Raw genomic sequence first — 15,752 nt, 5'->3', positions numbered from 1 at the left:
CAGACTGACTCTTAGATTTGGATATAAAACATGATGGAGAAATCTTTGTTTGGGGCCAGAGTTGGGAGGATTTAAGTTTTCTCACCTGGAGTGGTGTTGAATCACCACCCAAGCACCTGCTGGGATGACTCAGGCAACAAAAATGGCCTATGTCCCTCTTAACTGCCCAACTTTCTGGCCCCATGGGCAGGTCGGGTTTTAAGGGGCACCGGGCCCAAAAAAAAAGGTTTGGGGTGGATAAGAGGTGTTCCCAAGCTCTTCCTAGCACTCTGACCCTGAGGGCTTCAGATCCCAGTGCTTGATTCATTGTGCAAAGGAATTGGCTTTGAATTGCTAAAGTTTAGGAAGGGAGGGGCGCGGGCAGAGCCGCTGGGGCTGGAAGGCCTGAAACCTGGGTCTTGGGTGGAGAGGGGAGTGGTGCCCTGGGGTGTTGGGGGCTGGGAAGAACGGGCTACCTGGGTCTGCCTGACGCGGGGGGGGTGGGGGATGTCGGCTCTCGAGGAGGCGCGGTCTGCTGGGAGGGAAGGAGGGAAGGAGGGAGGAGTCGGGCGTTAAAAGCCGCTCCCGGCCCTAGCTCACTCTGCAGCCAAGGACGCCCGGGCCGGGTTCGTGCTGTGGCACCTGGGTTGCGCTGCCCGGCAGCGACACCAGAGGGACCGGGAAGGTCACAGCCTCCACGGAAGCCTGGGCAGCCGCAGGTAGGCTTGAGAGCCGGTCTGGCACCGCACCACGAAGACAGGAGAGGGCAGCCTGTCTTGTACCCGCTACCCAACAGCAGATTTTGCACTCCACTTTTCTAGAGCGTGCGGGGTTGGTAGGGAGCAGGGACTCCAAAATAAGGACTCAACTTGGGGACGGTCTATACTTTGTAGGGACACGAGTTTCCCTGGAACGACTCCAGACTGGGAAGATACTTCGATTTTAAGGAAATCAGGTTAGAGAAAAACGTTTTGCTTCGGAGGAGAGGGTGTGTAGGCGCCCTCTTACGGCTTACCTCCACCCCGATGGCGGTACCCGGCCCCTCAAATGACCGGGCCTGGAGCCTGGAACCTCCCGCTCCCGCGGCTTCTGCCTCCTCGTCCTCTGGCTCCCAGGAGGGGGAGGACGCTGGGAGCCCCGTGGTCTCCGGGGGGCTTCCCTTGGAGAAAGTGAAGCGACCTATGAACGCGTTCATGGTGTGGAGTTCCGCTCAGCGCCGCCAGATGGCGCAGCAAAACCCAAAGATGCACAACTCTGAGATCTCCAAACGCCTGGGCGCGCAGTGGAAGCAGCTGGGCGAGGACGAGAAGCGACCCTTCGTGGAGGAGGCGAAGCGGCTACGGGCCCGGCACCTGCGTGACTACCCCGACTACAAGTACCGGCCCCGGCGCAAGACCAAGGGCGCAGGCGCCGGGCTGCTCCACTTCCGCCAGGGAAGCGGCTGTGTGGTTGGTAGCGGGCCGGTCTGGGGCCCTGGCTACACGACCACCCAGGGCAGCAGAGGCTTTGGGTACCAGCCCCCCAACTACTCGACATCCTACCTGCCTGGCAGTTACAGGTGAGTGGCTGGGGAGCGAGGTGGGAAAGGGACGGTGTCCCCGCTCCTGGAAGCCGGGTGGGGCGGACACCCAAGGCCCTGTTTGGCGTAATACCTGAAACCACCAAAGCCAGAGGCCTCTCCCTGGGGAGTTGGGGGGCTGCCGTTAAGGTTTGGGTACAGGCTCTCCCTGCACTTCCAGCGCCTCTGGGAGGGCTCTGGTGGCCCAGGGTTTCCCCGTCTCAGCCTGACATTGTGGCTCTGCAGGAGACCCTAGCTAGCTGCCTGGATGTTAGGTGTTCCAGTTACCCGTTGCCCCCACTTCTGGCCCTGTTGTGTCCCGGCTCCCCTCTCAGCCCCCAGTGCAAGCTGAGGCTAAACCCAAATCTGCCCCTTTCTGGCCGGCTGCCCCTCAAGAGGAAAGCATGCGCACAGCATGCAAGCTCCCTGAGCCTGCCCCAACAAGGCAGCCCTGCGCTCTAAGCCAGTCTCAGGTCTTGTTCCAGACCTGCAGTACCTGGTGGTGCCCAGACAGTCAGGGATGGGTAGGTTCTACTTGTCTGCCCAGAACTGGGGAGACCTGCCCTCACAGGCACATTGGGGGACCCTGCCTGGCGCCTCCCAGCTAGGGAAATGCCCTCTAACCATGGTGTTTCTCTTTGCAGCTCTTCCCACTGTAAACCGGAGGCCTCAACGTGCTCCCTCCATCAGAGTAACCCTAGGCTCCAGGGGGAGCTGCTGCCCGCCTGTAACCCCTACCTCTCCCCAGGCTCCCCCACTCCCTACAATTCCCCCGTCTCCGGGGCCCCCATGCCCCTTGCCCATCTCTAACTCATGGGTACGAACCTCCTAGAAAGGGCTCCAACCTCTTTTTCACCCAGAACCACTGTCTGCTCCCAAAGTGCAAACCCTTCTTTTGTACTGTTCACAGTTCAGAGGAGAACTGAGACCTGCCCCCCCACCTGACAAAAGCCAGGGGGGGCAACACAACTTTTTAAATATTTTTATAGGATGAACACAGTTTTATACAATTAAGCCATGTCTCCGAGTCTTTATTGAACCATCTCTGTTCTGTACTGCAGCAGGAACCAGCACCATCTCCACTCCCTTCCGCTTGGACCTGCCAGAGCAGGAACCTCCTCACCCCACCCTGGGGCCTTGACTGAGTCATTCTCAACCCCCTACCGCTGCCCCTCACCCAGTAATGGGGTCCAGGAGACAGTCCCGGCCAGGGAGGGGGGAGGAAGCAGTTTTAAGTCCCTAGTCCTTTCCACTGTCCAGGCTCTGAAGGGAAGTGGGGAGAAGGAAGGGCAGGGCAAGACTTTTGCCCAGAATAGGTAAGTATGGAAACTGCTAAATAATTAAATGAGTTACTATCAAATGTCAGCTTGAAAATGTTTACCGCCATTCTAAGGAGCTGGGTCTCCCAACTATGCCATTCCACTCAACACAAATCCTGGCTCAAGAAGTATCTGCAGAAGGATGGGGAATGCTTAAAGTTACAACAGACTGGCCCAGGACCCTGAGGTTAAGCGAATGACCAGAAACATGGAATGGATGTGAGTAGCCAGCTCAGAACTACTCCTTTTTCTTCTTGTGGGGAGCCTTTGCATTCCAGTAGAAGAGAAGCTGGGCAGCGATAAGGCCATTACAGAGGGAAGAGACCACAAAGGTTCCAGCCATGAGGGGGTCTCCAGTTTCCTAGGTGTGAGAAACACAGCTAGGGTCACTCTTCAGCAAAACCCAAAAAAGGTTCCACAGGTCAGGCAGCTTTGGGTCCTCAGGTGGAAAAGGTAAGATGAGGTTTTAGTGCCCCCTACAGGGCAGAAGGTGAACTCACCTGAATGGAGGTGAAGATTCGAGCCAAAGAGCCTCCGAAGAGCAGAAAGATTGTGATGGCAGAGAGCTGACCCGTGTGCCCATTGTGGTAGTTGGTGACTGCCTGAAGCAGCTAGAACAAGAGTTGAGACCCTTAGTTCTATCATCTGAATTTTTCCCATATTCCCATCGCAGATTCCTTCCATTCCCCTCAATCCCACAGAGCTCCCAGGACCCCCTCCCAACATTTTCTTCCTTGCTCCCAGTACCCACCTTTCCCACCACCACAGAAGGCATATTGGAAGCCTGGAGCAGGGTGACTACAGCCCGGGGCGTCAGTGGTGAAAGCAGCACCAGCAGGACCAAGGCATAACCCACTAAGAAAGCCACACCTTGGGATCAGGGAGACAAGGAGTCCTCATCAACCTCTGGAGTCCTCTGGCTTCCCCAGGCCTGAGTTCCCAGCCAGCAGGGCTCTTGGGTAAATCCCAGCACCTTTCCCATTCTGTCCTCTGTAGTGCAAGACCAGGAAGCAGATGGTGACTGTCTGGAGCATCAGGAAGAGGGCTTCACCCCAAGAGCTGCAGAGTCAAGAGGAAGAAGAACGGTGGGCCTGAAATACATAGGGAAAGCCTCCACAGCCCATCCGCTCCCAATTGTCTGATTACTCCCTGTTCTCCACAGCCCCAGGGGTGCCCACCACCGCCTCCCAGCACCACCCACTCATTCTGGATTCTGGGCATTTGTGGGATGCTCGCCTCTTCTCATCACCTCCAAAGATGATGACCTTTCACCTCCCTGACCCTAACCCCACTCGAGTTGTGGACGTTACCCTTGGGGATATAGGGCAAGCCCCTCACCTGAAGGGGAAGTGGTTGAGGATACTGTACACCATGGTCCCAGTTAACGCCACCAGCTCCAGCATTACTGACTGGAGGCTCAGGCCTTCGGCACTCTTGGCTCCAAGAATTTTAAACACCTGGGGCAGTTTTACTAGAGAAAAAAATAAAAAAGGCATGGTTGAAGGGCCGATGTTTCTTGGGAGTACAACGCAACAACTACTGGGCACCATAATAACCCCATCTCTGGTTAAGGGACCCATCCAGTTTATGGCATTTTAGGACTCCATCCCCGTCCCAATATAAAGAAAGGAAAATAAAATACATACCTAGAAGTGACCCAGCTACAATGCCCAGCCCCAGGCCCTTGCTGAGGAGAATCTTCAGGCAGGGGACTGAGAAGAGAACGAGGTGTAAGCAGAGAGGAGACCTCTGGAACCCAGACTAGGGTTTTCAGAAACGGTACAGGCCTATAGGCTTAAAGCGCTCCTGTGGGCTGCGGCTGCTTCTTAAGACTCGGACGTACCCATATAAGGCAGCCTGGGGTTGTCTGGAGGCAGGTGAACAAACGGAGAACTGAAGGAAAGCCATCAGGAGGGCAGGGGCCTCTGGGGATGCCGCTGAGGGCCTGGATTCCTAAGAGGCTGCTAATCAAGTTTGACCTTGGTCCTGAAAGTATAGCGACCTACTAAAAGTTGGAACTCTTCTATCAAATTTTAACTTTTATAAAATTTGAGTCTTGGCCTTTCGTTGTCGCCAAAACAAACTTCACAGAATTACTTCCAATCGGCGACCTGCCCCACCCCCCCGCCCAAAAATGGCGTCCTTCCTCTACGGAGCCCGGGACACTTCCGCCCCTCTCCGACATAATTTCCGCCCAGCGCGGCGAGCAGCAGTCGCCGCCACGCCTCCGTTATGGTCTGAGGGCGCTCAGGCAGAACTTCGGCTGGATGCCGAATAAAACTCACCGTGAAGCAAATCCCAGTGGACGAAAAATTGGTCGTAGCATTTCTCAGGTAAAAGAATCGGCACGAGCACCCGTTTGAGCGGCCCGTCAGCTTCGGCCGCCATATTGCACAAATAGCTTCCGCCACTTTCTTCAGACCGTCAGAGACTTGCGGTACGCATGCGTGCTCCGGATATCCCGCCCCTTGCCTTCCCGCGACTAGGCTGAACCGCCCCCTGTTCTCCGCTCTTTCTTACGCCACCGCACCTTTAGCAGCGTAAAATAGGTCTCGTCCGGAGACTGTTTTGGGCCCACCCTCCCTGCTGTTTGAATTTTAAAGTGTGTCAAAGCTGTATGCCTGCGCGCTTCCTTGTTTTGCGCCTTTGTTTATGCTTCTAGTTTGGAAGCAAGATTTATCCTGCTTTTCTCTGCTTCTCTTGCTCGGCGCCATCTTGTCTTCTCTCCGCTGACTCTATATTGTTCAAAGTTGAGAGAAGGAGCGTGAGTCTCCAAAATGGCGTTGGGTGCGAGTGCTGTAGCTCTCTAAGTCCTGTTCTTTCGGCGTCTCCAGAGAGAATGGCGCTGGCAGGAGCAGTCTAGTCTGCACTAGGCAGCCGTCCGCGGGTGTCCGGCAGCGGTCAGGGTCCGTGCGTCTCCCCTCCGGGTTCACCCGGGCCTTAGCGGATGGGCGCGCCACCGACTGCTGGACTGGGACAGGGAAGCAGAAGAGGAGGAGGTGGCGGAAAATGGGGAAGGTTATGTCTTACAGCCCCTTGCGGAGCCCAGCCGGGTTGAAGCAGGCTCCACGAAGCACAGGCAGGACCCTTTGAGTCGCCCCCCACCACCACTGCCACCGCTGGATCGAAGGCTCCACCTCTGGGGCAAGACCCGCTCCTCTGTCTTCTGTGACCTCGGTGCTGAGCACGGGCTTAAGCAAGGCTAAGTGGGCCTAGCAGCTCCCCTTGGCAGAGGACACCTTGGACTACCCATCGGGAGCGATGCCTTCTGCCAAGCAGCGCTGGGACACCAGCTCTTGGTCATCCCGGTGGCAGCTGGGTGTCTCTTGTGCGCCATGCCTTCTTGCAGCCCTTCAGTGACTTTCACGCTACAGTCTGCAAGGTCGTAGATGTTTTTGAGGTGGCGGTGCTGCCCCCAGGGTGGGTCTTCAGATCCTAGTGGCTACAACTAGGAAGGCCCCATTCTGGCCCCCAGCAATTGCACCACTGTAAAGGATGTGAGTGGCACTTGGTGGCATAGGCTGTGGCTTTGGGGCAGGTCCTTTTGTAGAATCTGGACACAGGCTGCCCTAGAGCTGCCACCCACCACCAATAAGTACACCACTGGGGACATCAGGGTTGGCTTCCTAGGTTGCCCAATGTAGAGATACGTTGTTTCCAGGAGCCCAGAGGGTAATTGTATGTGGAGGTTGTAGTACCCACTGCTCCTATTGATGAAATGCTTTGCAAGTGAGAGAGCATCATCTCAGGTGCAGCAAGGGTTTAATCAGGTTGTTCAGCCAGCCCTAGACATGGTGGGCAAAGCAGGCGTTCTTGTTGCTAAGGACCCACTACCACGGCCTTTGGAAATAAAAGGACACAGGTGTGACCTTCCCCACCCACACTCATTGCTATTGTCTGCCTCACTTGTAATTGTATATAAGGATCAGGAAGAAAGCTGCCAGGATGGCTGGCTCTACTGGATTGGAGCAGCCAGGGGCCCTAGAATGAGGAAGGGAGGTGAGGCAGATTCACACCAGCTGTGGCAGACTTGGGGGGATGAACCCAGGAGAGTATTTGGTCACACACGGACATTTTCATCTTTCCTCACTGAGACTCAACCTCGTAAGGCACAGAAACCATTGTGACAGGGACCTCACAGCTTTGAATCCCGGCAGGATCAGGAAGGACAAGAAAAACCAGACAAAGATTTGAGTAGGTTTTACTATTCTCCCACAAGGATGGGGGAGGGTGAGAAAATGTCACTTTAATAAACATCTTTCAGTTTTCCCAATTGCATTATCTACACTTTTGTTCTTTAGGACAGAGAGGGAAGGAAAATAACTTTCTTTCGTTGAGTGGTGAAAAATGGCATGCCCTGAGTGTTGTGACAAATGCTCAGAGGGGTTGATAGGTGGGTGACCGTCTCCGGAAGACGCAGAAGACCACAAGCACCAGGGTGAGCAGGCCGAGGGCAATCAGGCCGATGATGAGAGGCAGCAAGATGGATTGGTCACTGGGACAAGAGAAACCTGGCAGAAAGATAGGGCAAGTGGACATCACGGTGATGGTGGCTGGGAGAAAGGAATGTGGGGGACGTTAAAAGGAAGGTTAGTGAGCTCACCTAGATGGCAGGGGAGAATGGGCAGTGTTGTGGAAGGGAGGACAGTGTCCCTCTAGCTATAACATCGGAGAGGGGGAACTTGGGAGTGTAAGAAGGGCTATTACAGGTCTGGAGGAAGGGCTTTCAGTGCCGTGGGAGGGTTTAGTAGGGAAGGAGTAGGTCTTACTTGGCCCAAAGGCCCCTGTAGGGGGTAGGTGAGCAGCTTGTAGCTTCAGGACGAGCAGGTCGAGTTGGAAAGTTGGTGAAAGAATGATGCTTGCATTTCTGCAGCTGAAGCTCTGGCCCAGTGGGGCTTGGAGTTCTTGAAGGGACGAATTCTGAACTGAGAAGGTCCACTCTAAAAGAGTGAGGAGGAGTCAGGTCTATAGCCACCTCCCCACCCCCCAGTTAGGTGCATTTAGCAGTCCAGACATCTAGTGCAAGTGATGAGAAAGGGAAGGTTACTCACGTGTTGCCTGAGGGAAGGACACATTGTACTCCACAGCCATGTAGTTCAGGTAAACAGTGCTCTGTAGTGGCTCCTGCAGAGGTGACCAGGAAGGCTCAGGGCAGCGAGGGAGAGTAGTACAGCCACAGAGTAAGGAGTGCAGCGAGGGGTTGATGCGGATAGGGTACATGGAGGGTGAGTGAGGGACGAGGGTGAGGTACCTGCTTGAATCCAAAGGTGAGCTGTCCATAGGGGAATGAGAGAAGCATGTGGGGATGGGCACCCTCACAGCCCCCCAAAGCCTTGGTTTTATTGGGGTTCAGTACAGAGGTGCCCCAGGCCTGTGGAAGTTAAATATGAGAGGGTCACAAGGCTACACAGTCACGTCATCTTAAATGCCTTGTTCCCTCCAACCCCACCGTTTGTCCCCTTCCTTACCCATCCCTACCCTTCCTTCTTCCCTCTGAGCCCTAGAAAAATGCCTTCCGTCACATCCTCCACTGTTTCAGCTTTACCTCTCCACCCTGAGTTGGGTACAGAACTCGGATCTGAATCTGAGCTTGGAGATGGGCGCAGGGCAGGGAGCCATTAGTCCAGGTGTAGTCTCCCACAGCTGCCTTGGAGCCTGGGCTAGGACTTGGAGAAGGTGGAGGTGGTCCTGGGTGCGGGGGGCTGGTGGAGGATCCCGGGTTGGAGGTAGTGCTGTTGCTCGTTGGATGAACTGTGGCATTTCCATGGCTCGTCGTGGTAACTGGGCTGTGAGTGACTGTTGGAGGTCCGTGGCTGGTGCCTGTGGTGGTAGTTCTGTGGCTGGTTGTGCCAGGGCTGCTTGTGCTTTCAGTAGCTGTAGGTGTTACCGTGAAGGATGGCAGCAGAGTGGCAGATTTTTTGTGAGGACAGTCAGGACAATCATTCCCTGTCCCCTGGGCTTTCAGCAGAGGAAAGACAGGTTAGCAACCAGGAGCAGGCGATTTTCTAGAGGCTCTCTCCCCTTAAGTCCCCATTTTCCTTACCTGCTAGCAGCCCCAGCAAGGCCCCCAAGGAAAGTACAGCAAGCTTCATGGTCCAACAGCCTCACCCCAAGTTCTAGGGTATAGAAGTACCAGCTGCTCACCAGTCTACCCTGTTCCCTGCCTTCTCCTGGAAAAGGAGGAAATGAAAGTCTTGACTTCCTGTAACCGATAACCCTACCCCCAACCTGACTCAGGCACCTCAGCCCCAGCCACCAATCTCTTAGTCATCAAGTTTTCATCATTAGATGATTGGTCCTGGATTGGCCAAAGTGGGAGTTGCCAAGATTAAAGACTTAACACGTGGGGAAAAGGAGTTGGTTTTAGAATTGACCCTTGGGGACCCATGTCTACCTTAGCAAAACATTTTTAGTTGTGACAAAACCATTACAGTCCACTCAATAGGACTTAAAAACCAAGTTACCCCTCATTTTCCCCCTCCATTACTTCCTCTTGACTTGAGACATGTGAGACACTTGTGGTGATTGCCCAGCTTCTTACGTAAGGGTCACATTATTCAGTTAATGGCTATTATAACAAAGCAACATAAAAGGGTCCATGTCAGCTGGGGGTGGGAAGGAGGAATATATACCCCATAGGAGGTGGGAAGGGGAAGAAATGAGAAGCCCAAACAGGCAGTTTCCAAGTAATTTTATTCAGAATTTTGTGTTTGTTTCCTGAATCAATAAATACTATACAAAACAATGTAAAAATGGCTACTACTTTTCTCCCCTGCTCCCCCCCACCTGGAGACAACCCCCTGGACAATTTAACTCAGGGTTCTCCCTCCAGATTTGGTCCAGTAAATGAGGTTGAGTGACATAAGCCCCTTGAATCATTTCTCAGAGGAATTTGGCTGGAGCAGGGAGAGCCTCCGCATTTTGGAGGTTGACTAGGGTTAGGGAAGTGGATTAGTGTTTTTGGGAGAAGAGACGGCGCCTGGGGCAAGAGCCTACCCCAAAGAAAAGGGTATCTAAAATGTTCACGGTTCCTTCTTTGCCTCAAAAAGTGACATTTATTCAAAAGAAAAAAAAAAAAAGAAAAAAAATGACATGTCCATCCCTTGTCTCCCTTCCCCCCCCCTGCTGCTCCTCAGTCCCCCAAGGACCGAGCCCTGGCTGGGGTTGAGGTGCAGGCCAGGCCCTCAGATGAGGTCAGCAACATTGAGGGGCATCTCCTCAATGGAGGTGTTGTAGAAGGTCTCGATGTCTCGAAGAGTCCTCTTGTCTTCTTCTGTCACCATATTAATAGCCACACCCTTACGGCCAAAACGTCCGCCCCGACCGATTCTGGAAAACAAGGACACCTTAGCATTCACGGAACCAGAGCTTCAGGCCAGGGAGGACTGGGCATGGGGCTGGCTAAGGAACTCACCTGTGGATGTAGTTTTCCCTGTTGGTGGGAAGGTCATAGTTGATGACTAAAGAAACCTGCTGTACATCAATGCCTCTGGCCTATGGCAAGAAGACAACAGTTTCAGCGCTAATTCGTGAGTACCCAGGTGGAACTGGGATACAAACATACATGTAGGCAGCCAAAGGAAGGCAAAGAAGTGATCATCTCCTTTGAAAACCTGAGGCACGCCAGACTTTCTTCCAAGTTGCTACTTTCCTGAAGACGGCACTGTGAGGCCCCTTGGAGAGGGAATCACCTTGGTTTCTCCCTTCTTTCCAGTTTTCTCCAAACCCTCCCTACTCACCAGTAGGTCAGTGGTAATCAGTACTCTGCTAGAGCCGGAGCGGAACTCCCTCATGATTACATCTCGTTCCTTTTGGTCCATATCTCCATGCTAGAACAGGGAACATAAGAGTGGAACAGGCACACTGTTCTGAGAACTGTCTTAACGGGGCCACTGATTCCTACACACTGCTGGTAACAAGGTGAGGAAAAACTCACCATGGCAGAGACAGTGAAGTCTCGGGCGTGCATCTTCTCGGTGAGCCAATCAACCTTTCTTCGAGTGTTGATGAAGATGACCGCCTGGGTGATGGTGAGGGTTTCATACAAATCACACAGTGTGTCCAGCTTCCACTCCTGCAGGTAATTGGGAGGGTGGGAAATCAGCCGGGCTACACCCAACAACTCACTACCAGGTCTGCCTCCTGCACTGGGCCCCACCTCTCGTTCCACATTGATGTAGAATTGGCGGATACCCTCCAAAGTCAACTCTTCCTTCTTGACAAGAATCCGGATGGGATCCCTCATGAACTTCTTGGTCACTTCAAGGACATCAGAAGGCATCGTAGCTGACAGCAAAACTACCTAATGGGAAAATGAAGAGCCTCAGAATAGGATACACCTTCCCTACACATCAGAAGCTAATACATTATATATATATATATATAAACCCACTGAAAAAAGACCAGAATTCTTTATGGTTCTACTACCTGGTATTGTTCTTCTATTACCACAACCGCAATCCACACTCTATACAAGATCAGCTATAGAGGCAAAACTTGAAATGTTTTTCTCACCCTGGCTGGATAGCTTGTTTAGTTACAACATCATCCCTAAGCACGGAGACTGCTAGTTCGATCCCTGGTCAGGGCATATACAGGAAGATGGTTCCCGTCTCTCTTACTCTCTCCCTTCCTCTAATCAGTAAAATAAACATTTTTAGAAAGTCTCACCTGAGTGTTGCTGTTGAGCTTTTGGAATATATCATAGATCTGGTCCTTGAATCCACGGCTTAACATCTCATCAGCTTCATCCAGTACAAACATCTTGATGTATTTGGGAGCTACGGGGGGTGGGGTGACAGGGGTGATTATCAGGGAAATGAGAAATATGTTCAACCTCTCCAATAAAGAACCAGGAAGGGACACATAGTCTGCTCTCAGAATTTAAATTCTGATCCTTTGCCAGGGACCCCCTTGCCAGACGAACAGCCCCGGGAAGTAGAACACTACCTGGGCTGAGACAGGGAAGCCAGGCTCAGATGACACGCATGGGGTTCATCACAGAGCAACTCTTTCAGGGGAAAATGAGCCTCATTGTGGGCAGATGTAAAGACTGGGAAAGTCTGTGTAAGTGGGGAAGTAACCTAGAGAATTACAAAATTCAGATACTCACACAGGTATCTGCGGTTCAGCATGTCAAACACACGGCCTGGGGTGCCCACGATGATATGGGGAGCTTCCATCTGTAGTTTCTGCACCTCAGCACGCACATTGGTACCCCCAATGCAGGCATGGCAGGAGGCACCCATGTAATCTCCTAAGGCCATGACTACCTTCTGGATCTGAACCCAGAAAAAGACAAGTGTTCGTATATTAGCTACAACTGTGCCAAGCCCCATTTTAAGTGCTTCTCCCGTTTCTGGGTTTTCCCCCCGTAACTCAGATATAGATATATACGGTCATTAAAACTCGCTTTTCAGGCCAGAAACAGAGCCAGTTTAAACACATCTAAGATCACACTGGCAGTCAAATGACAGACAAGATTTTAATTCATTCTGGCTCCTGAGAATACACAACCCACGATAACTGCCCTCTGAAATAATTACCATTTGGCTTACAGTATCAGATCCCCCAACATTCTGAAAGCAGACTGTGACCCATTCACTTGGTCTCACAGCACCCAATTTTACGTGCAGAATTAACATACAACCATGTCCTATTACAGAACTGCCACAAAAGCTATGCTGTTATGTTCACTTTTTAAAAACTACACCCTCTAAGCCTCAATTAATAATGTACTTATGAGATCAGTGTTTCTGATCTTTTCCCCTCCAGGACCTAGAAATTGTCATTTTATGTGCCCTAGGCATGAAACAGCTCTGGCCACCAATACAGGCATCAAGCTAGGATGAACTAGGGCTGAACACCTGCTTTGCCCCTGACTGATATAAGAACAGCACCACCAATCAGGTGCCTCCTTGCCCATTGCCAGGGGCTTTGTCCATAAAACAGCCACCAAACTTGCTTGGCCAGCCAGGCTCCACCTAACAGCCTTCCCATTTGACTCAGGAAAAGGGTGGAGGAAGTAATGCTTACAGTGTTTGGGTGGTTACATCAGTTCTTCCAAGGTGGTGGTGTTCAGGGACCATACTGATTTTTCATTATGATATAGTTATTTATAAATCAGTCCAGGGGACAGGAACTAAGCTACACTCTCACCTGCTGTGCCAACTCTCTAGTGGGTGCCAGGACCAAGGCCTGGGTGGCCTTTAGATCCAATTCAATCTGTTGCAGAATCGATATGGCAAAAGTGGCAGTTTTTCCTGTCCCAGATTGGGCTTGAGCGATCACATCATAACCTAAACAAATCAGGAGAAAAACTTGGTATGATAGAGGACATACACTTTGAGGTTATGGGACATTTAAGGCCTTGCAAAACGAGATCAGTAAGCTCCCAACAGAGCTATGTGCCAAGCAGATATTGCTTCACAGACATGAACTCCACAGTATGGTACCCTAATAATGGCAAGATTTCTGGAAGCCATACCTGGTTATTAACTAATTTAGTAGGCTACAAATACAGCTATAAGAAGCAAGTATGAGCTGGCTAAAATACTACCTTATAAAAATTCAACCAGTAATCCATGTGTCCAGGGCATGAACCAAGCAAGGGCACAGACCAAAAGCCAAGCTGGGATAAAACAAGCAGTTACTTTGTCCCTGGCTGATACCACCAAACCAAATGCAACTCTACCCAGGTCAGGGACAGTCCACAACTTGTTTTGGAGTACAATGATCTTACCCTTGATACAAGGAAGAATAGCTCGCTGCTGGATGGCAGAGGGCTTTTCAAAACCATAGGCGTAGATGCCACGGAGGAGGGACTCTGAGAGGTTCATGTCATCAAAGCTGTCAACAATTTCATTCCAGTTACTCTGTAGGATGCAAAGAAATTAAGTAGAAAGAGGACTCCACACTTAAACCTGTGACTTCACCAAAACGTTAGAGGCAACATCCTCCCTCCCTTCCCCTCTCTTCCAGGGAAGCCAGCTGGTTCTACATGGTCTGGAAAATACCTCTAAGAGCTAGTCCACTTGTAAACTGTGAGGCTGAACATTGTAGAAGGGAGAACAAGACTCAATTTGAATAACATATTTTACCTGTACTCTCAAGGACACAAATATGTTGTCATTAATAAAACTACTTTGGGAGTTAGGCTAGGATTAAGGATAAATCCTGGGTTCTGGTTTTGGTCTCAAGATGTCCGAACCACCAATCCAGAAACCAGGGACCACTAGTGGCACTTCCTTTCCCAGAAACGAAGGGCATGGTGGTATGAATCTAATCTTACCTCAATGACACCTTCAGGCTCCATTCCATCGGGGCCATTGTCTCTGGATCTGTTGATTTAAAGCATGAGTATGCTGACTGAGACACTTTAGAAATCCTGACAGCCGGCTCGTCCTACCAGCAACCAGCCTTGCATGATGCTGTCTTCACTCCCTGACCCAACCCCCACCAGTTCCTAGAAAACACAGTAGTTACTTTACAGCTGAGTCTGGCCTTTGCCCCATCCCAGGCATGGCTCAGGTCATACCATCCCGCCATGATGAGGTAACAACCCTCCTTAAAAGACCCGAAGGGTGGGAGAAACGGGACCGCGCTTAAGAGGCCAAGTGCTTGCGGCTGGGTCCACGTGTTTCGGGCCTGGCGCTCCAAGGCCAAGCGCGTGCACCTCCCACCGCTGTCCCAGGGCTCCGGAAGTCCCGCCCTTCACCTCCTAGAATCAGGAGGACATCCCCTTCCCCCCCACGTCATTCCGTGCGCGCCCTCCCCCACTCCCTTCAGCCCACCTCCCCCCCTTGCGGTGCCCGGATGTGGGAGGCCGCGGGCGGTGGCGGCCTCGCGCACAATGAGCCCCAGCCGAGCTAGCTAATAGGGAGATTGCACAACACTTAGAGCGAAGCGGACTGGGGGAGGGGAGGACATCGAACGGCCATGTGCTCGCTCCCTCGACCACCCGGCGGTGGCTCCCCCCACCATGGAACAACCCACACCCCGCCCTCCCCACACCTCAGGGCGCTCACCCCCGAAGGAAAGTGGACCAGCCCATCCGCAGTTTGCCAATTGCCCGGCTTGTGCGGCAAAATGGACCCGCCCTCCCGGCGCCGGGTGGGCTCCTGGAGCCTCACGCGGCTACTCCTCGGGCTTAGGCTCGGTCCTGGCCGCCAGGAAAACCAGCACACTGGAAAGCCGGTCTCTTCTGCCCGACCCACATCGCACCGCGATGCTACGACTGGACGTGAGGACCCAGGCCCTCTTGCCTTGGCAAGTGGTGCCGCCAGAATCCCCCGGAATTCGAGCGCGCCAAGACCTCCCTCCAGCAGGGAGACAACCGGGCCGTCTGGCTCTGAGCCACGCATGGCTGCGACCGCCTGTATCGTACTTTCCCACGCTAGGTCGCGACCTCGTCTCGCCACTCAGCGCCGAGGCTGGGCGCACCGTCTCTAGCCGAGGTCCCCTAACGAACCTCGCACTCTAGGCCCCGAAAACCAAGCTGTCTTCGCCCTATGCTGTGGATCTGCCCCGTCCCTTCCCCAGGACCGGTCTTCCCCGCTTGGTCTCCCCACAACCCTGATGGGCCTCAACTCCCCTCCGCGGGGCCCACGGAAGGCGCAGCAGGGTAAGTAGACCCAGATTCTTGCAAATGCCTTCCTTACCGGGAATCCTGACTCGCAGACATGATCCTTAGAAACTAGGGCGGAGTGCCCGCCTATCGACAACTTATAGAGCGTCCGACCCCGCCCCAGCCATCGCATTGGCCTGGCCGCCTCGGCCCCGCCGCTGGCACTCAGCAACTCGGCGTGACGTCTGTTCGTAGGCGCTCTGACACGTAGCCACCATTGGGTAACTTTAGCGCCTATCAAGTTTGAGACCCGCCCCACGGCCTCATTGGT

General features: G+C 52.9%; 4 protein-coding genes, 2 non-coding genes and 2 pseudogenes across 9 annotated transcripts; 1 reads left to right on the top strand and 7 right to left on the bottom strand.

Annotated features, from left to right (window-relative positions):
• Positions 1 to 522: 522 nt before the first annotated feature.
• SOX15 (SRY-box transcription factor 15) lies at positions 523 to 2,551 on the top strand. Of its 2 annotated transcripts, none has more exons than XM_066364774.1 (3): positions 523 to 698; positions 873 to 1,537; positions 2,182 to 2,551. In XM_066364774.1, exons 2-3 carry the CDS (start codon positions 1,005 to 1,007, stop codon positions 2,345 to 2,347), a joined length of 699 nt encoding a protein of 232 aa, XP_066220871.1. In that variant the 5' UTR covers positions 523 to 698; positions 873 to 1,004; the 3' UTR covers positions 2,348 to 2,551. The 2 variants fall into 2 exon arrangements, with proteins under 2 accessions (XP_066220871.1, XP_066220870.1); XM_066364773.1 differs by having other exon boundaries at positions 801 to 1,537.
• Position 2,552: 1 nt separating this feature from the next.
• MPDU1 (mannose-P-dolichol utilization defect 1) lies at positions 2,553 to 5,919 on the bottom strand. 3 transcript variants are annotated; one of them, XM_066364771.1, is made up of 8 exons: positions 5,142 to 5,559; positions 4,700 to 4,842; positions 4,503 to 4,568; positions 4,195 to 4,327; positions 3,830 to 3,915; positions 3,608 to 3,726; positions 3,357 to 3,467; positions 2,553 to 3,217 (listed from the first exon to the last, which is right to left on the bottom strand). In XM_066364771.1, exons 2-8 carry the CDS (start codon positions 4,701 to 4,703, stop codon positions 3,095 to 3,097), a joined length of 642 nt encoding a protein of 213 aa, XP_066220868.1. In that variant the 5' UTR covers positions 4,704 to 4,842; positions 5,142 to 5,559; the 3' UTR covers positions 2,553 to 3,094. The 3 variants fall into 3 exon arrangements, with proteins under 3 accessions (XP_066220868.1, XP_066220866.1, XP_066220867.1); XM_066364769.1 differs by lacking the exon at positions 4,700 to 4,842 and having other exon boundaries at positions 5,142 to 5,562; XM_066364770.1 differs by lacking the exons at positions 4,503 to 4,568; positions 4,700 to 4,842 and having other exon boundaries at positions 5,142 to 5,919.
• A 1,122-nt stretch (positions 5,920 to 7,041) lies between these two features.
• Positions 7,042 to 9,089, bottom strand: CD68 (CD68 molecule). The gene is made up of 6 exons (XM_066364768.1): positions 8,900 to 9,089; positions 8,402 to 8,814; positions 8,108 to 8,227; positions 7,908 to 7,980; positions 7,626 to 7,796; positions 7,042 to 7,367 (listed from the first exon to the last, which is right to left on the bottom strand). The coding sequence occupies exons 1-6, from the start codon at positions 8,946 to 8,948 to the stop codon at positions 7,234 to 7,236; spliced, it is 960 nt and encodes a 319-aa protein (XP_066220865.1). The 5' UTR covers positions 8,949 to 9,089; the 3' UTR covers positions 7,042 to 7,233.
• A 441-nt stretch (positions 9,090 to 9,530) lies between these two features.
• Positions 9,531 to 15,654, bottom strand: EIF4A1 (eukaryotic translation initiation factor 4A1). The gene is made up of 11 exons (XM_066364767.1): positions 15,516 to 15,654; positions 14,147 to 14,195; positions 13,598 to 13,730; positions 13,015 to 13,154; positions 11,969 to 12,137; positions 11,527 to 11,636; positions 11,015 to 11,158; positions 10,793 to 10,930; positions 10,596 to 10,685; positions 10,271 to 10,350; positions 9,531 to 10,185 (listed from the first exon to the last, which is right to left on the bottom strand). The coding sequence occupies exons 1-11, from the start codon at positions 15,536 to 15,538 to the stop codon at positions 10,041 to 10,043; spliced, it is 1,221 nt and encodes a 406-aa protein (XP_066220864.1). The 5' UTR covers positions 15,539 to 15,654; the 3' UTR covers positions 9,531 to 10,040.
• On the bottom strand, positions 10,419 to 10,554 carry LOC136396035 (small nucleolar RNA SNORA67). Its single transcript, XR_010749466.1, has one exon. It is a non-coding gene; the product is annotated as a small nucleolar RNA SNORA67 (small nucleolar RNA).
• Positions 11,729 to 11,862, bottom strand: LOC136396209 (small nucleolar RNA SNORD10). Its single transcript, XR_010749605.1, has one exon. It is a non-coding gene; the product is annotated as a small nucleolar RNA SNORD10 (small nucleolar RNA).
• Positions 12,649 to 12,792, bottom strand: LOC136396149 (small nucleolar RNA SNORA48; annotated as a pseudogene).
• LOC136396146 (small nucleolar RNA SNORA48) lies at positions 13,438 to 13,563 on the bottom strand (annotated as a pseudogene).
• Positions 15,655 to 15,752: the final 98 nt, after the last annotated feature.

The sequence above is a fragment of the Saccopteryx leptura genome, chromosome 2 (assembly GCF_036850995.1).
Source record: "Saccopteryx leptura isolate mSacLep1 chromosome 2, mSacLep1_pri_phased_curated, whole genome shotgun sequence".
NCBI lineage: Eukaryota > Metazoa > Chordata > Mammalia > Chiroptera > Emballonuridae > Saccopteryx > Saccopteryx leptura.
Note: the sequence above shows the minus strand (reverse complement) of the source record. Positions and strands in the feature narration are given on the sequence as shown.